This window comes from Vidua chalybeata, chromosome 18 (genome assembly GCF_026979565.1).
Source record: "Vidua chalybeata isolate OUT-0048 chromosome 18, bVidCha1 merged haplotype, whole genome shotgun sequence".
Taxonomy (NCBI): domain Eukaryota; kingdom Metazoa; phylum Chordata; class Aves; order Passeriformes; family Viduidae; genus Vidua; species Vidua chalybeata.
The window spans coordinates 75,523-101,858 of NC_071547.1; the positions used below are offsets into that span (position 1 = coordinate 75,523).

At 45.9% G+C, this 26,336-nt stretch overlaps 1 protein-coding gene across 2 annotated transcripts in view; it reads right to left on the bottom strand.

The window, feature by feature from the left end:
• The window catches only part of MMP17 (matrix metallopeptidase 17), a 49,662-nt gene that overhangs the window by 16,952 nt on the left and 6,374 nt on the right, over positions 1–26,336 (bottom strand). Inside the window, exons 1-3 of one of the 2 annotated variants that reach the window (XM_053959867.1) lie at positions 3,922–4,120; positions 2,884–3,016; positions 1,061–1,187 (exon numbers count right to left, since the gene is read on the bottom strand). In XM_053959867.1, coding sequence (XP_053815842.1) covers positions 1,061–1,187; positions 2,884–2,923 — 167 coding nt within the window. In that variant the 5' untranslated portion in view covers positions 2,924–3,016; positions 3,922–4,120. Of the gene's footprint in view, positions 1–1,060; positions 1,188–2,883; positions 3,017–3,921; positions 4,121–26,336 lie in introns of those variants that run through there. The other variant, XM_053959866.1, reaches the window with a different exon arrangement.

Sequence of the window (26,336 nt, forward strand, 5' to 3'; positions counted from 1 at the left end):
TCTTGCACTGGCAGCTCCCAGAACACCAGGACAGGTTTTCTTTTTACCCCCAAAGGATTTTCTTCTTTCTGAAATGTGAAGTTCTTAGTCTTTCCTCATAAAGTCAGGGCTGGGCAACGGGGAGGCAGGCTGAGTTTTTATAACATGGGTCACTTCATGACATGAAGCCATCTATGAACCAAAGTTGTTTCTTACTGAAGCTGAATGATGTTTATCTTTTCTCAAAATAACATCTCAAAGGAATCTGCTGGAACATAGACCAAATCTCTGCTAAGTTTCAACATGTGTCAACAGCAACAGCCAAGCTGAGATTTGCTACTGCAGTGGGACGAGGACTCTCTCTAGGGGCTATGCCAGGATCAAGAAAAAATTATTATTAATAAGAGAACTTTTCATAAGATCCACATGTGTTTTCAGGATGGTACAAGCACCTCATGCTGCACACTGTTCTTAAGAGGAAAAATCACTGCAGCACTTGCTATTTGAGAGAGGAAAAATGAGTCCCAAAAAGCACAAATCTTGGGGGGACAGGGATCAGCTTGCTTGCCAACCCTGACCCGCAGCATATTTCTGAAAGCTGGACCTGAACTTTTGTTTGTCACAGGTGCAGAGGGATCCTGACACTGAGGGATAAATACTCACCTGTGGCAAGGATTAGGAGAAAAAAAAGTGACTTTATTACTCAGAAAATGCTCCTACCCTTGGACTCGGGTGAGGCACGAGAAGAAGCTCCAGGCTTGGCAGCTGCCTGAGAAAGCACAGAACTAATGAACTCAAGAAAAAAAGATGCTCTAACAACCATTGCAACCCAGCAAAAAGCTCCCAGCTAAATCACCAGCCAAATCTGCATCATTCTTAGGCGCTGCCAAGTGGGTCCAAGAAGTCACTGCTGAGACTGTCAGGAGAAGAGTTAAAATAAATAGTCTATGAGGTCTTGGGAGGTCAGAGGGACATGTTTTAACCATCACCCTAAAACTCATCTCAAAGCCATATTTAACAAAGGTGACTGTGGAATTGGTCTTTTGCTGCAAGATTTCAGCAGGGATAGATGAATTCCTACCTCCAGGACAAGTTCCTTTTGCTCCACTTGGTGACAGCCTGAGCAAATCGCTTCCTCCTGGGCTCTTCAGTGGTGAGGTCGGGCAGAGAGCAGCGAGGGGTCTTCATCAGCTCCAGGGTGGCTTCATCTAGGGTTAGAGAAAAAACAAGAAATCATGGGAATGGTGGGTTAAGAAATCCCAAGGGGACAAAGAGATAGGAAATGAAGTGCTAAGAATGAACCAGAAGAGCAAAAGTGGATACTCAGGAGCCCACTGGGGCATGGCACCAGCCTCAGCATGTCATGGAGACACCCACTGAGCCCCCTATGTTCTACTGCTGCTCCCACCACTGGACAGCAATTCCTGCTGGAAGCCCACCTGTGGCCAGCTTTGATTATGTTTTAAAATATATTTTTTCAGATATTCTGTTTTGTTCTCTCTTGATGAATTTCCGAGTATTCCTCTGTCAAGGAGAAATATTCACGTATAAATAAACTCCATCTCTGTTCAGCTAGGAGCTTATTTGAAGAATGTCCATGTTCCTTCTTATTAGTTTTTTTTAAATAACGAAAGCTTGAAGTGTCTTATCCTCACCAGCTGAAATGCAGAAAAGTTGTTTCATTCACTCATTTCCCTGCTGACTTTACCTCTTAAACTCTGTTTTCATGAACAAACTCATAACTATGACCTGCCCAGGGCAGCCATCCCTCCCACCCCCAGACAGTTTCAAACACCCCCTCTGAAAACGTAACTCGAATGGCCACTCCTGTTCCAGGGTCTCCTGCAGCTTGTGATGCAGTGGAAGAGAAATTATTGCATGTGCTCACTTAAGACCAGAGAAAGGAAGTCCCCGTGTTGGGATGCAGCTGTGGCTTCAGGGGACCAGCAGAGGGATGCTGGGGTGTTGGGATGGATAGAGACCCGCCTGCTAATTAGCTGCTAGTCCTTAATTGTGTCCCGAGCAGCAGAAGCATACTGGCCCTGTGGCAGGAGGGTTACAGAGGGGAGGAGAGCAGAGGGGCGTCCTTCTGCAGGCCGGGATAATGCTGGCTTTCTCCTTCCCTCAATGAAGGCTTTGAGAGGAATGACCCCAACCACGCTGGTGAACTCGTACTGCTTCAGCCTGCCCTCGGGCTGCATCCTCCCAGGCAAATGCCCCCACCACACAGATGCCACTGCCTGCCTCTGCTGGCCAACCGAGCTGCTGGAGCAGGTGATGGGCTCCCAGCTGGCTGGGCATGACTGGGGAGTACCTGGAACAGCTGTGGCTCAGTGAGATCCCAGGAGAGCCCCAAAGAGCCTCCAGGCTCTATACACTGTGGGCAGGAGGAAACAGAGTTGGGGTGATGCAACACCATCCTTCTCCCTTCCCTGCCTGCGCCCCAGCAGCAAGGAACCCAAAATATCTATGCATACAAATTGGGAGGCTTAATCAGGATTTTTGATCAATTCAATTTGATGCTGCAAGTAAAGCTTTGAAGAGGACAACTTTCTCCCTTTTTTTCCCCTTGTCTTTTTAAATTATTTTTGTTGGTTTACTTTTTTTTTTTTTTTTTTTTTAATACACCAAGAGCTATTTTAATCACACTAAGCACCCCAAGGGTCTGTGGGTCTGTTGAAATAATTGCTTGCCTCAGGTTCTTGAAAACACAAGGCAACAGAACACCTGAGCCATGTAATTACTCTTACAGCTGCAAACTGGGCCATATGCTCCACCCACGGTGGAGCTTTTCCTGCTGCTGCTGCAGAACACAACACCAAGTCCCTTCTCCCTCACGGACCTGCAAGAAGCCATCCCTGCCTCGCTCTGCACCAAAGAGAGGAGGAGTCATGAGCCACTGACCTAGGACTCCTGTGGCCTCAAGCCCCCCGAACCTCTGCATGGCAGTGATGGCCTTGGTGAGCTCCTCCTGCGTCTGCAGCTGCCCCGTGACTGGGTCCGGAGGAGGCAGATACCCAAATTTTGTCAGCCAGTCCTGTGAAACAAGGCGAAGGGGAAATGAGAAAAGGAAAGGAAGGAAATACAGACACAGGGAATGACGCTCTGAAGGTCCTCTCCCCTCAATGCATCCTGATAGTTTGAGGGCGTTAGCTTAATGATTAGATTTGATGATCTCAAGGATCTTTTCCAACTTAAATGATTCTGTGGGGGTGGCTCGTTTTACCTTGCTTGGCTCATCCCCCCCGGGCGGAGCATCTCACAATGGGATGATGTAATTTTATCAGCCATGCAGTGAGACTCAATGGCCCATTAGTGGAAGAGATAAAGAAACCTGCTCCACCTGGTTTTAACAGGTCGCCTAATTAACAGAAGATAACTGCCCTACCTCTAACAGATAGCAACAGAACACACACCCCCAACCACGTCTTGCATTTGCAACTGAAGGCATTTGACCTTCACAACACCAGGATTTTGTCTGGAAATAAACTCAGCCATGAAGTCTCCGAGCCCACTTTGTGCCTCACAGTCATCCAAGATCTGAGGCAGATGACCTCAGCAGTGACACAAAACAGCCCTTTTCTCCAGCATTTCCACACTCCCTGGTTTAATCATCTTCCTGACAGCTGACCTAAAGTATTTACAGCCAGGTGTGGGTCTCTCTACCACCAGAAAGCAGCAGGGACCTGTGGAACCCCTGGACGTTCCTCTTTCCCAAAGCCTAGGCAAGCACAGCCATGTGCCAGTGATCCCCTTGCCACAGGCATCTCATTAAACCCAAACCTACTGTTCAATCTGAATTTGTCTCTCAAAGGACAATATATCTTTATGAAGATTTTTCTCTTTCTCTTCTCAGGCTAAAATTGATGGGAAAAAAATGCTATACATATCCTTCTTACAACTGCTTTTCAAAGTGAATTGCCTTTCTAAATCCTTTCTTACCTGCCTTCTCTCTCCTTCCCTTCCCTTGGCAGAAGGATGAGCAAGGAATAGTAATACTGCACGCAGGGGATGCCACAAACACCTGCTCTCTATTTTCTTTATCTGTATCAAACAGTGATCTGTTGAGCCTCTTGAAGACTGATATTGATCCACTGCAGCCAATACACCACAAATTGATGGTAGCCAGATTAGTCCTAGAAGCCAGTAGCTACTTATCGCTACATTCTGAATGTCTCATAGTTTGGTGTCGCCTACAGCTGCCACCCTGAATGCCACAGAACCCCCAGCCCCTCTCTGCAAAGTCCAGTTAAACAGATTCACACTTACAAAGCTTTATGACAGATGTCCCCAGGCTTGTTGTGACACAGGCTTGGTGTGACTCTCCACTGGGGAGCATGGCCCGCTGTGCTGGGTTTCTCACTAGCATTTCACTTCCCTCCCAACCCTCCTTCACAGTTGCCTTGTTTCTGTGGGATGGTGTGCTCAGGAAACAGTCTATCTGGCCATTTCCTGTTGATTAATGCAACTCCATTAGCCACCACCTTGCTGGGAATGTGTGAGCATCATCACAGCCCTTCCCTGCCATCGGGCTGATGCCCCCTCTATTCCCCTGCTACTATTTGTCCCTTTGCATAGCCAAGCCATTTGTGACAGAGATACAATTCCTCTTTGATTCTTTGTGAGAAATTGCCTGTGACATGGAGGTCGGCAGCTGGCCCATCAATTGCTGAGGATTGTGGAGTTTAATTTGCTTTCTTCCCTGGCCACGGAGACAGTGTCATTTATCCTCTAATGACAGTGGAGACACTGCCACACCGGAGATAGGCACAACTCGGCTGTCCCTGGGGGCTCCTGGGGATGGAGGTGGCAGCAAAAGGCTGGGGAAAGCAACAGAAGACGGATATCCAACAGAAGTTGTGCGGGTCTTCTTTCCTTCCTAACCCCAAGGGACAGAGAAAGCACAAACATGAACAGACACCCCAAAGCAAATCAGGGGCTCTCTACATAAAAGATGGAATGAGTGGTCAGAGATGACAAATCCTTCACCTGATCTACGATTTCCCTTCACATGATTTTTCATCTAGACCATCAAGTTTATGCTGCTTTACTCAGACCCTCCTTAGTTTTATAGACCTCTGTGATCCTGCTCTCAATTCAGCTCTTTTCCATGTAGGGGTTTTGACGGGTTTCCTCTCTCCTTGTAAGCAAAGCTGATTCATAACATTGAATTTTAACATTCCACCTTTGCTGTGGCAGAAAATTTCATGAGAGAGATCAAAGTTGGCTTGGAGATGAGAAAGAACAGCAGAAATTGTCTGGCTAATTATCTGTGTGCCCCATGAACGCTTCTCAGATATTTTCTTGTCCTTAATAATGACAAAGGCTAAATTTACATACTTCCATAAATAAGAATATGAAAACATTTTCCACTGAGATAACTTCAACACATCCCCTTCTTGTTTCCACCTTAATAAAAAAGAACTTTATTTGCCAACTCTCATTAGCTTAAAATGTTTAAATGAAATAGTGATTTCAGCTGAAAGCTAAAATTCTATGAACATATTTCTTGCCTGAGCTGGCACTATATAAACTTTTCCTTAAAAGTGTGCTGTGCTGAATGAATTGACCTATTCCCATGAGAAGATTCAGCTTCAACAACTATTTCAAAAGTAAAAAAATTGCTTCATAAAAAAAAATCAGATTAACCCAATGTCTAACTATCTTCCAGCTCTGAGAGGAGCTGAGAACAAGTGAGGCTGCACTACATGGCTCATGCTATGCCCAGGTAGGTACCTTGGTCTGAGGCTCACATGATCCCAGCTCAATTTTTGTGGGAATCATCACCAGCAAAGATGGGTCTGGGAGCCAAGTCCAGAATGAATCTTCTGATCCAGCTCCACCACTAAGCAATACAGAATGAAAGGCACCACACTGGCTCAGGTCCAGGAAAAAAAAAAAAAAAAAAAAAAAAAAGCAGCACAAAGGAAGAACTGCATGCCTGGCAGAAAGGTCCAAAACCACCCACCCATCTGCCCCTCCTCTCTGCCAGCTAAACATGGCTCTCAGCAAGAGCCCTGGTGCTGCTCAGAACAGAGCAGCATCAACACACTGCCTACAAACCACAGCTGGGATGTTTATGGACAAAACAATGTCCCTTCTGGGGGCTGGAGGGCCTCCTTGCCCCATTCCAGATCATGGGACTTGCACCATATCCTCAGCAGTGGGAAAAAAACGCTGCAACTGTCTCAGGATAGTGGTACTAGGAAAAGTGAAAAAAATGAAAAAAAGAGAAATTTTTCCATTTCCCCTTGGTTTCATGGTTTCATTTTACCATCCTACCAAGGGTGATATGCAATGAAAGATTTATAAAGTCTTAAACCAACTGCTCCAAACCAGTCTGCCTTTGCAAAGGGACCCTGTTAGCAGTGCCACAGTGTCGTTCCTTCACGAAACAGCTCCACATGTGTGTTTGGAGACAGATTACTCACTCGGCTGGCTAAAAATAAACTGTATTTGTTTTTTCTCATCTGGGTTCTCATCCGTAATGGGGAAAAGCCTGCTTCTTGCCTTAAAAAAAATGTTTAACAGAATTCAAAACTACAGATATTTTTCACTTTTATTTTTCCCATTTGGAGAAGCACAAAGAAAAATGGTAACGCAGTCCTCCCCTCTGCAAACAAGCTGTTTCAATTTTGGACTTTTTTTTGCTCCTAAAGCCACTTGAATGGAATACCAGGTAGCAGCCAGGGACTGGAGTTTTCCAGGGTCAAGTGATCACCCAGAGCAAACTGTTGGCTCCCGCAGTAGTGAGGCCTCTGGTGTTGCTTATGCAGAGACAATTTTCAGATTAAAATGGCAATTTTATTTCTTTCATCTCTCCACTTCCTTTGTATCAATATCCTTTTGTTCTAGAACCTACTTACCTGCTCCATTTTAAAATAGACATAGATACTGCCCTTCTTTTATGGAAGATTTATGAGCTCTGTAGGTCTGCTTTTACAAATATTAATATTATATAAGATGATGGGCTTATTCAATTGCCAGAGGCAAAGGAAAGACTAAGTCAGCAAGTTTTCTTCCTGATCATTTCTTTTTAAGGGTGGTAGGTTGGAATTTACAAGAAGACAAACCAGTTCAGGATAACAAGGAGAGGATAAACAGGATAAACAGCAAAACAGAAATCGGGATAAGGAAGAAAATTATACTCAAGCCAGCTCCACAATTCTGCCTGCTCCTGTAGTATTAAAATGACCATCTATCTAAAGCTTAGCCCCAAACAATCAGGATGTTTTTTTCTCTTGGAGAAAAACAGCCTTAATCCTGTAGAGGTCATAACATTCCCTTTGCTTGGGGATGGAGATGGTTATCCTCAGTGTACCCAGCCTGTTGCCAAGCCGAGAGAAGAGCAGAGCTTTACCACAGTCCCTCGCTCCTTGGCAGATTCGTGAACTGGACCCTGAGCTTTGCACCACTATCCCAGACTGTCTCCATACCCATCCCATCAAAGCTGAACAAAGAAACTGGGGTAACTGGGGTTAAATTGAGGACATTGCTGGCAGGGGTACAAGCAGCACCCTCAGTGCTCTGACCATGTCATGGCCACCAGTATTTCTCCAGGCATCTCTTTGCAGCCAGTGACTAACACTGACTTCAGAGACAATCTGGATGTGCAACATGCACTGAGAAGATCCTACTATGTCACAATTTCCAAATCTTTGGGGTAAGGCTTGAGCAGAAGCAAGTTGTTTTCCATTGAAAAGATCCCTTTTATTAATAGGCTTTACCAAACTACACCTTTTCTCATTAATCAAGTGACAAGTTGGGTTTATTAATTTAAAAAGGGTGTTGTTATGGCTGGGAGGTTAAACCCTTACCCTGACCTGAATATGGCCCTTGGCTTTCTGGCAGGGGCACCCCTCTCCCTACCCACCATGCCCCATGCCCCGGGCTGCAGCAGGAGCACAAACCACCCCACCACTCTTCTTCACAGCTCATCTCCTGCCTTCCATGCTGGATAACCACAGAGAAACAGGCTTTGTTTCGGTGGAGTCGCCCAGGGGAAAGAGGATTTTGAAAGTTCCCTTTCCTGACAGAAGTCCCATTATACCCTGCAACCACACACGCAAGGGAAGAAAATCCAAACGTAGTATTCAACAAAATTAATGACCCAGATTAGTAAACTAAAGCTACAACTCAAACATCTGGAACTAATTTCCAAATTACACTTTGCTTTATCTCTGCAGCTACCATTAAATAGGGTGGAAGCTTTTAAAATAATAATAATAATAATAATAATAATAATAATAATAATAATAATAATTTTAAAAAATCCCCAACACCACAAGCTAGATTAAAGGAAATTGCTTTGAGCTGTTTGAGGTTTTATTCCAAGTTATCGAAGGCTTACAGTATTACAATTTTTACAGTCATTTTCCTGAGATCAAAAGACCCCAGGAACAACACCCGTTAATTAGAGCAACACATATGGTGCTGCAATACTCAGAGGACCACGTTCCTGCAATGCAACGGCCTCTGGGCCCCACAGAGCCAGCACTTCCCTTCCAAAGGTTGCCACACACCTCTCTAATGAGCTATCGCAGGCACGCAATCAGCTGATTAATTCATTAGGAGAAAAAAACCTGCAGTTTGGATTACAACCAGGATTTTGGCTGATGCCACTGCTGAACTGCGGGACCAGTTTCATTAGCTGCCATCAGAGGAGTTGCTTGAATCCAAACAGCTCTCTTTAATTTGAGCAACGGTTGTGCATGGAATCCAGGGTGGAAGTTAATGCAGCTGCTAATGACTTCCTCTCCCTAACCCTTGCTTTAAATGTTCCATTAATGGAACAGCCAGCAACTGGATGCTAACGTGGCTGCCTGTGGGTCCTGCCAGACGTGGTCAGGTCTAGAATATAACTTAATGCTCATTAGAACAGCTCTGCTCATGTAACCATTCTCCTGGGTGTCGGGGGGAGGATGTCCTTCACCTGGCAAGGTGGGCACAGAAGAGAGCTGTGGTGACTTGGAGACAAGCTTCATCCACCATGCAAGAGCTGTTACACAAGGTGTAAGCATCTCTTTGGTTGGATGGATAACCAGAGCCTTCCCAGAAACACAGACTTAATCAGGAGATGTTGCAGAAGCAGAAGGAAATTCTCTGCAGACCACAGAAACAGCCTTATCAACCCCTTTGAACTGAAGACCAAAGAACCAATTCCCACCCATAAATGGGGGCAGAGCAGTGCAGCACAACACAGTATTTACTACAGATGGCTTAGATTTCTTTTCAGAGTACCAGAGAGTGACAAAATATATAAACAAGATACAGTTTACTCTGCATTTTCAACATAAATGTGTATTTTTCTTGGTGGAGATTTAATACACCAGGGCTTTAGAGATGTTTTCCAGCACATCCTAAAAATTTCCACTTGAAGTCAATGAACAATGCAAAAAAAACAAAACAAAAAAAAAAAAGCAAACAAACAAACAAACAAAAAACAAACAAAAAATCCACAAACAAACAAAACCCAAAAAAAACCCTGCATGTAACTGAAATCCCCTATGAACATCAAAAAGCGGTCTCAACAGTAATAGTTTTCTGTTTCTACATCAGTCCTAGTTTTGCACTATGCTGCCTATCGTGGTCAACATGTCAACACTGAGTTATCTAGGAAGGAAAAGAAGAAATGCCTGGTGTATAATGGTCTCTTGAACTGTGATGGGAAGTTAGGTAAGTGACCAAATTAGCATCCTTTTATCTTGTTACAGAAATAGCTCTAAACCACATAACTCATGGCTGGGTTTATGAAAATAGCCCTGCTACACTGAACAGGTGCAGTTGGAGGCTGCCTGTGGCAGGCACAGGAGGCTCTCACCTGGCAGCGCCATGTCTCGGTGACAGATGCCTATGGTCAGATCCTGTGCTGAACAGCAACCCTGGGACCTTGGCTCTCCCCAAGTACCCTCAGCACTACTCACTACAAAGGAAAATGCCAGGACTTGCATGGAAAATAAAACCACAATGAGTTCTAGTCCTCTGGTGGGCACAGAGGCCATGTGCCCACATCTGGGAAATCCTTTTCCCTGGCATCCCCCCATCTCTACCCGCTGTTGTGCTCTGAGCAGGTATGACAGGATCAAATCTAACCTCAGATCTGCTGTGACAGGGCTATATTAAATGTTACCAGATTCAGTTCTGACAGCATTTTGTAAGCCCAGAATTCCTCTCCGCACGTGCCCAGCTGCAGCCAGGGAAGAGGTTTCCCTGCCTGACACGGCACAATAAATCACAGTGAGTGATTGCCTCGTCCATCGTGATTGCCACATCCTCTCTGTATGACAAAAATGAAAGCCAAGACTCTGTAAATTCGGGGTTTTCTGGGTACAGGACAGGACTACTCGTGGTTTCCTTGAGAATTTTGCGCAAAGGTCATCAGAGTCCAAAGCTGCCTGGGGGCTGCTGTGAGCAGAGCCAGCTGGACAGTGCTCCTCAGGACACATCTGCTGAAGATGGACTGAGGGAACAGAACATGCCTTGACCTTCCTCTCCCCATGCTCCTCCACCCTGTCCCATCCATACAGCAGGGAGGGCAGCTGCTGTGGCCCACGTCCAAGGGAATTCCAGTATCAGGAGGCTCCCTGAACCCTCTCAATCACTGGAGTGAGGACACCTGCCCTGCACACAGTGGGGAGGCTCTGTCAGCACACAGATGTTCAGACTTAAAATCTCCAAGCCTCCCAAGTATCTGACATAGGGCTATTGACATCACCCAAAAAGACTGCGCAGAGAACTTCTGAACACTCCTATCTTCCTGCTGGATTGAGACCAAGATGAGCAAGAGAATGATGCATTCTTTTAAAAGAAGTACAAATTGCACTTTACCAAAATGAGAATACACATGGAGGGTCTCTTAAGGGGTGACACGAGAGGTCCTCATTTTGCTTAATAAGTTTAATGAAGCCTGGCCATCTCACCAGACCTTAACAGCACATGGCTCATCGTATGTAGGGAAAGTCAACGTCACACAGAGAGCACAATGCAGTTAATCTATACTCCCTCCCCGTCGCACAGACATGAGCTCCTACTCCTTTGGTTTCAGTCACTAAACAAAGCATATCTGGTAGCAAACCGAACAGACTGCTATACATCAAAACAAATCCTTGCTAACTCTATTTACCAGATCCTTTGTTAGGACAGTGTCTTCTCCAGGAGAGACTCCACACCCGTCTCCCTGCAGTATGACCAGGAACACCAGAGTTTGCCGTGGCCTGTTCATGTCCTTGTTCAGAGCTCTCAGTCTCCATCCCAGCCTTTAGAGTTGCACCTCCAGCATGGCTTAACTTATTCCCCATCTACAGCAGCCAACAACATTTTACCTCAATGAATCAGCTCAGCTGCACATTTTTCTTCCCCTCATTAGTTCGCATATCAGTGCCTTCCTTTCTTGCCCTCCTAGTATCCCGCTTCTCTTCAGCCAGCTAAGCTTGGTAGCCTAGCCCAAGATAACCTCAGGACATAGGCTGCCTGTTTAAATTTGCCTGCACATTGGCTCAATATCCCTTTCAAGAGGTTGTAGAAATTCTCTGGTCCTCTGAAAACTGGGAATTCAAATGCTGTTATCACCACACTTGGTGCTAGGACTGATCCCAGCAGGTACTGTCCCTGTATTTACATCAGGCTTTTAGATCAGGACTTTGATGCATCTTCCCATTTAGTTTTTAGCAATGAAAATATTGTGATGTTAAGAAATCCATAAATCAGAAGCTCTGCTGGGGTGTGAAATAGAACATCCATTTGGGAGTGAATTAAGCTCTACTTATGTCTCCTATCCCCAGATCTACAGGAACAACACATTTACTTTCTGGTCGGCTTTGTTGCTTTCCCTGGTCTCTTTAAAGCATTAAACCTTGTTCAGTAGTGGTATTTACAATGAGCTTTTCTTGTTGACAGGTTCTTTCTATTAGCTGTACAAGTGTCTCAAACAATTATCGATGCTGTGGGCAACTGGTAAACAGAACAAAAGGGATCCTTCTGGCTTCACAAGCAAGGCTATTAAACCAGAGGAAGCAATAATATCACAATTCTCAGGTGAACCACCCTCAGATGGAAGTACCAAGAACTCTGCAGAAGTACTTCAGGAGCACCCCACAGGCTGCATAAGCTGGAAGAAATTACCCACAGATAGACAAAAAGAGCCCTGCATCACCACAATGTGTTGGACAATTTTCAAAATGTGACTAAAAAAAAAAAAAAATCTTTAATTGTTAAAACAAACTAACTGTAATTAATAATTTAACCCGTTATGACCTGTCCAGAGCATTTTCCTGTGGCTACCAGATGATTCTGCTTTCAGTGAGAACTGCTGTTGATGATAACCCACGACCAAACTCAGGTTGTTTGTAGAAAACAACCAGAACAGAGCAGAGACAAAACAAATCCTCAAGATTACACTTCTCCCCAGAAGGATTCAAATTATATAGTGCCTGACTTTGGCATATGAGCTGAAACATTCAATACAGGACTTGCTTTTACTGGCACTTCCCTCGCCCCAAATGCTAATTTAAGGAATAATAAATTTGCCCATCTGTAAACAGTGTTATTTCATTAGGTATTAAAAGTCATGCTGAACTATGCAGCACCAGTCATGTATGTACCAGACCATCAAAGCTGGGCAAACAGCAACAGCCGCTCCCACAAGAGAGTTAGAGCCAAGGACACGGGTCCCAGCCCCTCTCCTCATCAAGGACCTGGGAATCCCTCCAGTCGTGTAAGTCTCTGTTTTGGCAGCCAGGTAAAAGGATCCCATCTGACTGCCCCAGCATTGCTGGTCTCCCAAACCCTTCCCTGGCTTGGTTTGACTGTTGCATCATAACCTGTATAGCATAAACAGTAAAGGAAGATGAATGTTTTTATCTTGCTGAATCCTTGCTACAAGTACATTTCCCCCTCTGTAAGGGCTGTATGTGTTGGTAGTGACGGCAGGATGAGGCAGATAGCTGCAGTTATGGCCAGCCACTACTCTGTGCTTGGAAGATTTATGCAAAAATTCTGGTCCCTTCCAAAGATCCATTCCAGCAAGAACCATTCTAGACTATCTTTTGATACCAATCAAACTCATTAAATTGAGAGAATTCACATTCCTACATAAGCAGAATATGAAATGCTGAGAGACTCCTGGAAGAGAGCATCCTGCATGGCAGAGCAGAAATCCATCTGGTAAATTGGATACACTTAATCACGTCAGGTTTGTTTTGCCCTTTTTCTTTTTTTTTTTTTTTAAAGGACCATATATTTTTACTTCTACAGCTTCATGACACAAGGTCTGTCAAGACATTTGATTGAAAATGTCAAAGTGGCCATCTGTATCACGTCACAAGCAGACTCCTTCTCCTTGCAACACCAGGACAGCTCTTCATCAGGAGCAGAGACATGCCATGGCATGTTGAGTGGGCCACTGCTCTCTTTGGCTATATCTATCAAGTACCATTTATTAACTATATGGGAGACAACTGCCCAGACTTGCTGTCTACTTCCCTAAATACCACAAGAACAATCTCATCTCCTACTAAACCTTGTTCAGAAATGCAGTCAGCATCACCCTGCCACTGCAGAGTCTATAGGTACTTCCAGTTGGACTACACAAACTGCCCACAATTTGCTGACATACCAATTTTGAAAGCTGGGAAAGACACAGGGGTGAGGACCCATGTGTGGCCATGGCTGCTGCACCCTGGGACTCAAGGACTTAGAATGGTGATACTACAACAGAAAGACCAGCAAAATCTGCCAGAAAGGTTGAGGATAACAGAATGTGCATGTCCTTGGAGACACCAAAGCAAAGCACCAGGTTCTGCTGACTGCATGGCATAGGGTTTTGCTTTGACCACCAATGATCTTGTTCAGAAATGCAGGTAATTAGTTTTTTCCTCCTTGAGAGCAGGGTGAATCCTGTCCTTCTTCCTGCTTTGCTTGCCAAAGGAAGGATGCTGCTGTGCTCAAATGGCAGCTGGCACAGGAGAGCCATAAAAATATCAGTACATGCTACTCCCCTCTTTACCACAGGAATGAGACAATTTGGTATTTCCACCTGCTGCTTTCTATAGCTCCAGCCCTGCCTTTCAGAAGATGTTTTGGGGTACATCCAGCAAGGGTACCACAGAGAGCTTTCAAACAGCATTAAGTAGGTTAGATAATGAGACCTGTCTAGCTGTGATAATCAATTAGCTTTGTTTTGTTTATTTTCTTCCATAGCAAGGGCACAGGCATCTTGGTGTGAGCAGATCTCCTGATGCTGTGGTGCAACTAAACCACTTTGGCAGACAGCTGTCCCCAAGCAGGGCCCCACCAGCAGCCATCAAGGTAGGACGTGACCCCTTCCTCAAAGGGATGCAACTTTCAAAGCTTAATTAGGACAAGTTGAGTGATCAAGCCATTAAACCAAGTTAGCCTTGTTCTTGGTAAAATAACCAATGAAATCAAAACATACGCCCCAAAGTTAATGCAAATTTAGGCTTTCACATTGATTGCCCATCACATATTTGTCATTGCTAATCTAGCAGCATGAAAATGAACATTCTTCTAGCAACGGGATAAATAATATGCCTCAATGAGCGATAGTATCACTGGCTCTGAGACTGCTGTCCCACAGGGTACACAGAACTCATCCTTCCTCCAGCGAGATATCACCATGTCAGGAACAGAAAAATGCTAGAAGATTGTATTTCTCTCTCAATCCCATCATTCCTCCCATCCCGTCTTTCTCTGGCAGGCCAGCACTGAACACAATCCAGCACTTCCACTGCCACAACCTTCGCTTCAGGGGCTGGGAGTTTTAGGGAGAAACAGGGCAGGCAAAGAAAGGGTGAAATCTCAGCTCCTCTGAGACCAGTGCAAAACTCCCACAGCTCAAAAGCAGTCAGGATTTCTCCCCCACATGTGACCACCCAGGTCTGAGGAGTCACTTTCCTTCTCCATTATCCCAGTCACACCCAACTTCAACCATGGCCACAGCTCACACCATGTGCGAGTACAAACATGTCTGCAAAAGGCATCCTTTGATAGATGGATGGATGAAGAGGGACGAACAGAAGAAAATCTATTCAGATTGCTCTGACACAATTTAATCTGACTAAAAGCTACAACCACAAAGGCAGCAGCAGGCAGATGCCCACAGTAACCCCAGCAGGGCCCGCTATAATGGACTTTTTGTTTGCTCTAAGTGAGCACATTGTATGCCATCATCTTGTACTAGAAGAAGCATTAAAGCAGCTTCCCAGCTCTCAGGGCATAAACAACACACATAACAGCTTGGGCAGCCATGCAGTGGGATGCTGGGGTGGCCAGGCACCACCAGGTCGCCGGCAAAGCCTGGCATGTGGAAAGGCAGCCTGCAAGGTGGGTTAGGAAATGCAAGAAGGCAGGAAGAAAGCATGGCTTACCCTCATAAAGACATCACAGACTACTTGGTAAGAGAAGGCAAGTGTCAGCCAAAACCAAAGAGACCCCAGTGCAGATCTGGCTGAATAGAAAGCTGCAGCAGTCACCTGCATTCCAGGGATTACTAAACCCAAGACAGGTCCAAGAAGGAACTGGTGCTGGGATAAGCCTCATCCCCGTGGATGCTAGCTACCAAGCCGGTGTAAGCCCACCACCTCCTGATGTCTTCCAACACCCCGGGCCTTCAGCGGGCAGGGGCAGGCACATTGCAAGAGCCTGGGATCTTCCCATGGTGTGCTGTGCCGTCCAGGATCATCACTGGTGCAGTTATATCCCCACCAGCAACAGCCCATATGAAGCATTCGCATCCCACTTGGCTACCCAAGTGCTCCAGGGCGACGCTGCCCACAAAGCCACAATGATTCCCCCTGAGGATCAGATACTGTCACACAGGCATGTGGTTCCTTGCTCCCTTGCCTTTGCATCTGCCACACCCATCCTCTTGCCTGTGCCCAGAAGACTACAGATGATCCCTGCCAACTTGAGCATCCTGAGCAAAGCATCTCCAACAATAAATCCTCCACTATAGCAAACTGAAACTATTAGGGGAAAGCAAGCAAAGTCTTTGGACAAGAAAAGCTCAAACAACTTTAGGCAGAGTAAATTCAAGACGTATTTGATCTGAACAGCAAGAAAAATAATTTAAGTGTGTGGCTTCAGCCTCCTTTTGCTGCTGGAGCCTCCACTCGCCCCCCGCACACAGCCCCAGCAAACAGGACTGAGCACCCTCCTGGCCAATGCAGGCAGGATCTGGGCAGGCATCAGGCATCACAACACCAGGGACCTGAGGACAGCAGAGGTAAAGCCAAAATTCCTTACTACTTGGGCAGGTGAAGCTGCAGGGAATGATGCAGTGGGTAAATGAGGAGCATCCAGGGACAGAAGCCCTCCTGAGAGCCCCAGTGAGTAAGTGCGTTTTAATGTTACGCAGGGGTGAACTTTGCAGCAAGGCTCCCTCAGACACACAACTTGGAAGGTTAAGGCTTAAATTATTCTCTGTCAACGCAAAGGTTCACAAGTCTTTTATGTATCTTGACGTACTGGAAGCCGGACGTGCAGCCCTTCATGGGGTCTGGCACTGGCAGGACTTTGGGCTTCGAGGGAAAATTGAAACTTTGCAGGAAATTATATTTCTTTGTATTTGCACACTTACCGCAGTGCTGGCTCCAGCTGGGACCAGCTAGAGAAGTGGTGAAACCACATTTTTTAAATTAAAGAGCGAGCTGACTATGCTGTTATTCAAGCTCATTTTGTGGCTTTTCTGGCCATGAGTCTCCAAGGCACCCCAGAGCAAATCAAAGCAGCATTCTCAGGCACTGCCCTTCCCTGTCCCCTTGGTTTGTTAGGAGTGACTGAGCAGGTCCAGTGTGGCCGGATGCTCCCCGGGGCTCTGTACCCAAGGAAGGCACCTGTGGGGCCATGATCCCTCCCTCACCACTCACAGAAAACCTGCCCCACAGGAGCAGGACATTGCATTTTCCATTACAGGTACAGGATGCTCCAGAGTAGTGTTTAAGGAGGTTTTTGGTTCAGCTTCTTCCAACAGCCACTGTCTGCACATCAACTACATGCCTGCAGGGAGAGCTCCCTATCCTAAGAAAATTACTCCCAGTCTAGCCTCCTGCAGTTCAGTGTCTGAGCTCTACATCATGCCAAGAAATAGACAAGGAGAAAAGATTTACTGCTTCTCATAAGGGGATGTCTGAACCGCTTAGTGCACCCTCAGAAGGCTCTGAGCATCTTGACACCTGAAACAGGAACAGACTACTGAAGTGATATGATAAAAACAGCTTATTGAGCAAACTGAAGACTCTTTCTGCCTTGTCATATGATGTCCCACTCTCCAAGCCCAGAAATTGGGGAAAAGGGGGAAGATGGGACCACTGTCCCCAAGGGACCAGCCAGGGCCCTACCCAGGGCAGCTCTGCAGCAACCTTAGCAACAGCAGGAGACAAACTCAGGCAGGGGGAAGACTAGGGGGCTGATTACTCAGCCTAACAAGTTAGTTGAGATGCTGAAGCAACTACATAAAGAAGATACAGTTATGTATAATTTTAATTATGCATATAATGGCTTTATCCTTTTGTTACCTTATTTCATTATTGAAAACCTTTTCTCACATATACATTTTTATTCTCAAATCCAGTCACCAACAGAAAAACTATAAATAATTTAATGCACAACAAGGCACCAATTCTTCTAAAAGCAGCAGTCCTGGAATGAGGCCACTGAAAACTCAGCATCTGATTATTTTAATGTCACACCACCAGTATTGCACCCAGAGGGTAGCAATATACAGGTCCTCCACGCTATACAGGCTCATTTAGAAGCTGCAGCTGAGGAGCTTGTGCAAGAAAAACATCTCTTGGTGATTATCAAAATAAAAGAGAAGTCTTTGGCATGCACCAAGGCAAGGAGAGCCTGCCACTGAGTTTGCAACACGAGCTTGCGAGCTGCACAAAGAGAAAGGAAAGAAACCTCCAGCTGCAGAGTCCTCTCTGCCCTGGAGACCCATAACCAGCTACAAAGATTGGGCTGGGCAGGAACATTCCCCTGTCAAAGCCCTTTGGCACCACAACATCGTATTTTTAGGATGGAGAAGTTGTTACAGTACATCAAACGACACCAACCAAAGTAGTTCTCGAGTACAGAGAGCAGCTGCTTAGTACCAGGATCCCTGCAAAATAAACTCAGGAGAGCTGAAACTCAGGAGACCCTCACCTCCAGCTGTTCTTGGAGGAAATACTGCTAGTCATCCTCACCCACAATCAGTGTTTGCTTAACAGACAAATTTTTCTAATTATGTTTGTCAGCTTTGCTAATTACACAAGATATGAAGCACAACATCTTAATTTTTCATGTATCTGCCTCCTTGTTTTTCCTTCCAATAGAATGAAATTAAAACCAAATTCATCCATATAGCCTCTACCTCAGTGGAAGTCAGACTTTCACCACAGGTATCCACACAGCTGGGCTTTTACGTTTTACTTTTTCATTGCATTTATTCCTCCCAGTGAAGATGTATTAAAAATGTATCAGTTAAAGCAATACATACCTGGAGATGGAAGCCTGTGCTGTGTTTTCTTGGGTTATTTTCCTTTCTCTTGGTCCTGCTACAGTGAGCATTTGTCTCTAAAGCCCAGTGAGGTCAATGGGAATAAGCAGGTGCTTAAGTTTTATGCATGTGACTAAATTAGCTGTTATCAAATAAAGTGCATATTTTACTGATTGCTGAATCAAGCTGCCAAATTGGATCAGCCCAATTGCCGTCACAAAGAACCTTTTTGCTTCTCCATCACTGAGGCGAGACCTCCTTAAACTGATAATTTTTGCATTGCTCAGTGGAAGGAGAGAGATGTAGAGAGCTTCCCTGAGCCCCTGCTTCCACCAACCCTTCCCCTAGACCCCAGTGCTCTGTCTTGGGCTCAGGGGAAGATGTAAAAGGAGCTGCTGAGACAGCTCTGTAATGGGAGGTAATGGGAGGTAAGTGCATCCACCTGCTATGGGGTCACTCTGGATTTGCTGCTTTTCCACGTGTGTGGTGCAAGGAGCATGGGCAAGCCTTCTGCTCTACAGTACGATGAGAAATTAGGACATATTCCAAAGTACCACGGGTTTTGCCAGTGATGCTAATGAAACCACAGCTGGCATTAAATAGAGTGTGGAAAACAGTCTAAACTGGTACTGCAACATGGTGACAAAACATTTGCAGCTAGTGGTGTCAAATGAGCTGCAGGCAAAACTTCATCTGAATGACCACCTGGATGATGAGTTTCCTCTGAATCCCTCCCACAGACAAACCCAGAGCATTTGCTAATGTCAGTAAGGGGAAATGCTCTGGATCACCCTGGGACTGCGGGTGCCAGCCTGCTCCATGATGACTCAATTCTACATCCTGCAGGCAGGATCCTGCTCTAGGTGCTGTGGGCAGGCTCTGTCCTTACCTGCTGAAAACTTCCCGGCCCCAAAAAACAAAGGGCTCGCTGGTTTTGCCAAGGATATCCCAAATCACAGCCCCCATCTTTCCAGCCCCATTTATACACAACTAAGAGGTGTTGCTGCAGGGTTAACTCCTGGTTTTGGAATCCTCAGGACTTTCAGGCAAAGGTCCCATGGCTGTGGCAGGCATTGCTCTCTGCTCCTCTCCCTGCTTTTATCTAGTGTGGCAGCAAACAGGAGCAAACAGCCTCTGCAAAGGGACTTTATCTTTGCTGGCAGGAAACTGTGAAGGTTAGAAGGCAGCAAGGGAAATTTGTGCTGTCAAAATCAAAGCCGCAGTAATTAAACAGGCATTTCTTCTGTCCCGGGGAGGTGGTTGGCAGAGCTGTAGTTGTGAGCAGGGACACTAGGGACTGCATACATACAGCAGGAAATCTCAACCCACTCCACAGCACACTGTCCCAGCCCCAGGGCTGTGGCTGGTGCCAGGAGCAGGGTCACCAGGCTGCTGAGCCCTGTCCCACTCCTATGTACCAGTGCAGTCTGAGGACCCTCACGCTGCTGTTCAAAGTTCATCTTCACCCTGCAAATCAAAACTCACCCTTTCTTTCTTCAAACCTAAGAAAATCTCCCAGAAAGAAGAAGTGAGGGAAGAAAAGGAGCAGCTTGTAGAGCACTTCTCAGTCTGATGTGCAAAAGCCAATTACCCAAAACAGAGGTGAATCAATGCAAAAGGCCCTTGGATGTGGAGGAAGGCAGCAGCTGGCCTTTCCCACAGCCTTGATCGATGCTGCTCTGCACTAGCATCTGCTCGTCAGATTTCTATTTGTTCCAGTGATGGGTTGCCAAGGTGTTAAAGTCAAATCATTCAAATTGCTCACAGAGTGAAAGATACTCAAGAATAAAAATTACACCTTGACCCAGTTAGGTCATTTTGCAGCAATTATCACCAATTTCTATGGTGGAAGATTGTAAGAGTTCAGAGGAGGAGAATAAGTCTCGTCCTTTCTTCACCTTGCATACAAATGAAAAACAAAAGTGATCTTCTTGCTCTTGACATAACCATGCTTTAAAGAGCTTAACAAACATCCATTTCCTCATTTGAGCTCACACAGAAGACATATTATCTCTTTTAAATATGACTTCTCCTTGGCAGTCCACAGCCTATTCTCTATCTGTAACACTTTAAGAAGCCAACAAATGGTTATTTGCAAAACTGATGGTAGGAGATGGATATAATCTATTATAAACATCAGCAAAATTGGCCAATTTCATGAGGTTTGAACATACGGCCAACTGAATCAAGTCACACAGATTATGAAATGTGAAATACAGTCCCCTGAGCTCTCCAGTCACATGGGAATGATTTGGAAAATGCCCAATCATATAAAGGAATAGTGAGGAGAGAAAATAATATTAATATTAATAATAATAATAATAATAATAATAATAAATAATTAATGAAAATAATAATTTTTATTATTAAGCAGTGAACCGTTTCCAACACACAATTGTTTCTCAAGCACTGATGCTCTCCCTATCACAGCTTCTCTGTCTCATGAGTTCCACTTCAGCTTGACTTTCTGTCATTGCCACTCTCTGCTCTTCCAGTAATGAAGGCCAAAGAAATTGGGAGTGATTTATTTTCCATGCTTATTTATGTCAGGAGAGTCCTTAAAGGATTTGTTCGCTGTTGCCTCAGTTGCTGCTCGTGCTGAGGTTACTGTCTGCCCTGCTGCACTACCAGCAAGTCAGGCTTGGGGAGACTGGAGCCCACCAGCTTCCCTCTGCTGTTTTGACGTTATGGAAACAACTAATTTGCCTTATGTTTCTTAATTAGGAGCAGAATCACCCTTTTCACTGGTCAATAGGCCCTTATGCCCTAGAAAAATAAGGTAAGCTGAGAACCAGCAGTGGTTCCTCAGCTGAGCAGCTCTGTTTCTGCACAGTCACCAAAGATTGGCCAATTCTGGTCACCTACTTTTAGGATGGTTTGAGCATGTCCTGTCTGGACTGTGATAATACAATGACAGCAGAAAGTGCTGATGCTCCCACAATGGAGTGCCCCAGGAATGAGTTCCTTCTCCAGAACAATGTGGATGGAGACCTGAAGCCCTCGAAAAATTGAGGTATTGGGATTTTCTCAACAGAGCAATTCTCCCTGCCCTCATCCTCATAGGGGATACCAGCTGGGTCATATTTTACTCCAGCTGCCACTGCCTTTATTACTACAATTTCTCCAGGCTCAGTCATGGCTACAGCAGTCACTTTTTTTTTTTTTTTTTTTTTTTTTTTTTTTTTTTTTTTTTGCTATAAACAATCTATGTCCAATTTACAAACTGAGATGTCCTCCTCTGCACCAGCCCATACTCAGGGCTCTCCACCAGCCCAGCTTCATCACCCACAGATAGCAATGAGACACCGAACCCTTCCCCAGGTTGTCTTGTCCAAGCCAACACGTCACCCCACTCCCCACTGCTATCCAGCAACTTCCAGTTGTTTGGAGCACCCCAAGGTGACGTGCTGGGCACCTGGATGCCAATTAGTTTGCTCTTTAGGGTTCAAGGTTACCATGGGGAAGGGGAGCATGCCATATTGATTTTCTCTGTTTGCTGTTCTTGCAACCATCCAGGTAAAGAAACATTTGCTATTCTGTAACAGACCCCTGTGGGGCCAATCAGGCATCCTATGTGCTGCACAGCAGAGCTGGCAATTTTGCCAAAAACTCTTTTTTGAAGGGGTTTGCAATGCTGATTAAATTTTTGCAGTTGCATCTCTTGGCTCTGAATAAGATCAGAACCTCTCTGAGCAGGTCAGCTCAGCTCCTTGTCCCCATTCAGGCCTGGCTCTGAACAAGTCTGGCTCCCAACACTGAATTCCCTCAACAGAACATTAGAAATATATTACTGTTCCTCCACAAAAGGAAATTAATTCAGGACTGTCAGAGTTCAGACACAGTATTGGTCTAGATAACCTACAAGCTGAGAGATGATCGCAGATCTACAAAAAAGTAGCAGATGTCCTTACCCAAAGAACTGATTCCTCTAAACACACAAGCAAAATGAGTATCTGTGATCACACAGACAGGCACGATGCAGGAGGGACAGCAAGTCACCACAAGGATTCTGGATAAATTGCACACAAAGTTCCCAGAACTCTGGCTTCCTTTCACCTCTGATGATCCTGCGCTGGTACTGGTGGCCTACCCAACACAGATGGGCTTTTATAGATACTGCTTTCCAGGAAAGCATAGAAGGGAGAGGAGCTGCCAAGTCTGGAAAATACAGGAGACAAGTTGGTTTTAACAGTTGAAATTCTTTAGACATTTAAAAGAAACAGAATTTAAAGGATATTAATAAATTAAATAGAAGAAAAAACATGGAGAAGATAAGGAGAACTTGAACTTGGGGGAGCTGTGGGAATGGGGCTCCTGGGCAGCAGAGTCAGATCTACTGCCAGGGCTGTTCTGCAGCAGCGATGGGAGAGCAGCATGTGGCTCAGCAGTGCCCCACAGGGCTGGAAAACCAGAACAGAGGATGGGATGGAAAACACTGACAGTGCTGGGCTGGCATTTCCTACCCAGCACAGCACCATTTCTGCCAGCTCTTACAAAGAGGCTCGGGAGCAAGGTGGGTGGCAGACTCAGGAGCCACTTGGCACCCGCAGTTTTGCTCCAGGGCCACTGTTGATCACCACCCTTTGCAGCCAGAGCTGCTGCGTATGACTCAGGGCTGGGGTTTGTGAAGCACGTCACAGCACGTGGGTCCTGTGGTCCCCTGGGCACATTCCCCCACTGACCTTTTTGGAAGATGACCAAAGCAGTGTGATGTTTTCTCAAGAAAAGCAGCAGAGCTGCTGCAGTTGGCTAACAGGGGACACCTGGCAGGCTCAGTGCTTGTATCAAGAAGAAAGTTTGTACTGCTGTTAATAAAGGTGTTTGCTATGAGGGAGATGGGAATTACTGCAGAACAACAGCAAGGAAGTGCAGAGGCACTTGGGGAACTTCACCCATTTAAAGCACAGACAGCTGTCACCATACAGGGATTCAGCTACCAAAGGTGTACACAAGATGCAGGATTTGAGACCTGGGAGGATTTGAGCCTGCCCCCATGCTCAGTTAATAGCATCTCCCACAGTGTCAACGCCATTGACAGCAGTGACAAAGGCTCTCCGGCTGCAGCTGAAGGGAGCACGGTGCAGCCCCAAGGGACCACCCAGCACTTCTCCCTGCTCCCACGGGTGGCCTTCTAACCACTCCCAGCTCACTGCCCAGCACCAGCATATTTTCTCGGCTATTTTCCCAGTTTCCACGAGAGGGCATCGGCAAGACACCGACGAGACGCTTCTATGTTCCCCCCGAGCGGCGCCGCCCGGCCCGGGCCCTGTGGCGGCGGGAGCCGGGGCCGGGGTCTCGCCCAGGGTTTTGTCTGAAGAAGGATAGCGGCTGATGCAGATCTCCCAGGAGATCTCGACTCTGGTGCCGTGACTCACCACGACGTTTGCTATTTCAGAAATAAACTCCTTTTGCTCAAAAAAGCGTGTTTATGGAATAGCTCTGCCAATACCAAGGGGCTGCAGGGAAGGGAACAGGCGTTCCTCAGGGGTTGTGAAGGGGCTCCCACTGGCACCTCTTTTCTCCTACCTCCACATCCCTTTGCACACACCAGGCAGGGAGCATGAACCTTCGGGAGCTGTTCCTCTGGGGAAAGAACTTAGTCTGAAGGGTGTGCTGGGCTCCTGGCAAACCCTGATGCATGGAAAGACTTTGCTGGCAAGAGATGAACCAGCGAAAGTAACCCCCTGTTCCCTCCCCCAGTAATAAAAATGTGAATGAGAAACACAAGAAAGCCACCCAAATCCAGTCTGGACTGGATACCCTTCACAAAGGAAGCTTTTGGCTCTGAGACATGGAGCTCAGAGCCCAGGTCACCTTTCAGGGAGTGATGAAGCCACTTGGTCAGGAACTACACCTCATGCCACAGAACCTGGCAAACCAGGCCCTTGATGCTGTGGGCTTTAGGTGGAGAAAGACAATTTCAATGTCTTCTTGGGTGAGTTTTTAACCCAGGTGAGCAGGTAGAAGACTGCTCAAATCAGTGCTGGCCTCTTCACTGCCCATACAGGACTCTGGAGCATGACAGTTGATTTCCTCTAGATTATCTTGATCTTTCTGGACACTGAGTGTGTACCAAAGCACGAGGTGTATCAGAAATGCCAAAACAGCAACAGATTGTCTGACAGGCCTGTCATTCCGTCATGAAATGTGACATGCATCCCGCCCGAGAGGAAGGACTGGATTGCTGTACACTTGAGAGCCGGCTGAGGCCAGGCAAGATTCCTCATTTTGGAGTCTCATTGATCAGACCTGGAGGATTACAGTGCTGCAGCATAAAATAAATGTGGCAAAAGTCCCAAACCATCTACCTCTCTTTAGCTGTGCCTTCATATAAAACACGTTGCCATTTCACAGGTGTGTCTGTGAGGAATTTCCCATTTGTGAATCCAATATCCTCTCAATTTGAACGAAAATGTATCTCTGACGTGAAAGATGCAAAGGAAGAGAAAGCATGGCTCGGTACAGAGCAATGGGGAATTTGCCTAGCAGCATCAAATGGAGAACAAACAAGAAAAATAAAAGCCAGATTAATGCAGAGAGTTTATCAAAGGAGAAAAATGCTTCTTGAGCATCGTCACTGATTGTCCTGCTGTGGCAGATGCGCCAGAGGGACACTGTGAGCACGACAGCAAGACAAAAATGACAAAGTAAACAGAAGCAACAAGGTGGGAACAAGCCTAAGGGCGGGTGGAAGCTCCCATGCTCCCCACCACAAGCCTTGTCAAAGACACAGCCTTGACCAAGCACCAGCCAGGACATGACTAATGTGGAATGGACGTACTATCTCCAGAGGAGATAGCATGTGGTGGACTCAAGAAAAACATGAGAGACTGCTGTTTTCTTCTTGCTCGGTGATAAATGAGACCTGACACCCTTTCCCAAAGACCAAATACATCAACCTCCAGTGCTGCAGGTAATTAGGTCTGGAGTCATGGTGAGATTGTCTCTTAGCAGTCATGGTATCATTTTGCTCCTTGTGCTTCTGTTGGGATCCCGTAACTAAACTTCCCAATAGCTACAGAAAGACTAAAGGATCATTTTCTTGTGTTACACCTTTAATCCCAGCAGTCATCCAAGTTTTTGGTAATTATAGCTGTGGAGAAGCCCAGCAGAGTCACCCAGCAGCTCAGTGAAGTCATGGCTTCCATTTTGAGGAAAGCAGGAGAATCTGTCTCCTGAGATGTACTTCAACCACACTATCAGCAGTAGCACTTTTGCATGACAGTATCTCACTGAGAAAAGAAAATCTTCATGAAGGGTTAACTGATATGTAGACAGTCAAGAACAAGCACTATGGCCTAGAACTTTCAGTATTTTGGAAAGTCTACAGGTACCAATCAAGTGGATGCTTCCTCAGAAGAGTGTTTCCAGGTTTTCCTCCCAAAAGAGATTCCGTGGGAACCCTTTCCTCACACACTAGTCTTTTTCATCTTTTTATCCCACCTGGGACCCCTCCAGGGTTCAGCTGCTCCCTTGGTCCCAACACCATCCTCAGACCTGCTTCTTCAGCCCTTGGACACTGAAATCTCCCCAAGCCTGCAGGCAGCCCCTAAAGTTTCTTTTGATCTCTTGGTAGTCTGCCATCTCCAGCCAGAGGCATTTGGTGGAAAATCCAGAGCCGGGTGGTTTTGGATGCAAGCCCCGTGGAAGCTGCATGGAGGTTAAGTGCCCCCACCAAGGTGCATGACAGGCAACCTCCACAAACAAAGACAAACTTGTGAGTAAAGCAGTCCACTTATCTCCCACTTCTGTTTTGGATGAGGAAGACTTTTGTCCTGTATCCTTAAAGAAGGATGTGTATAGCAGGCTGTGTAGAACACACTTGGATTTGAGAGCAAACCCAGATGTAACGGCAGCACCG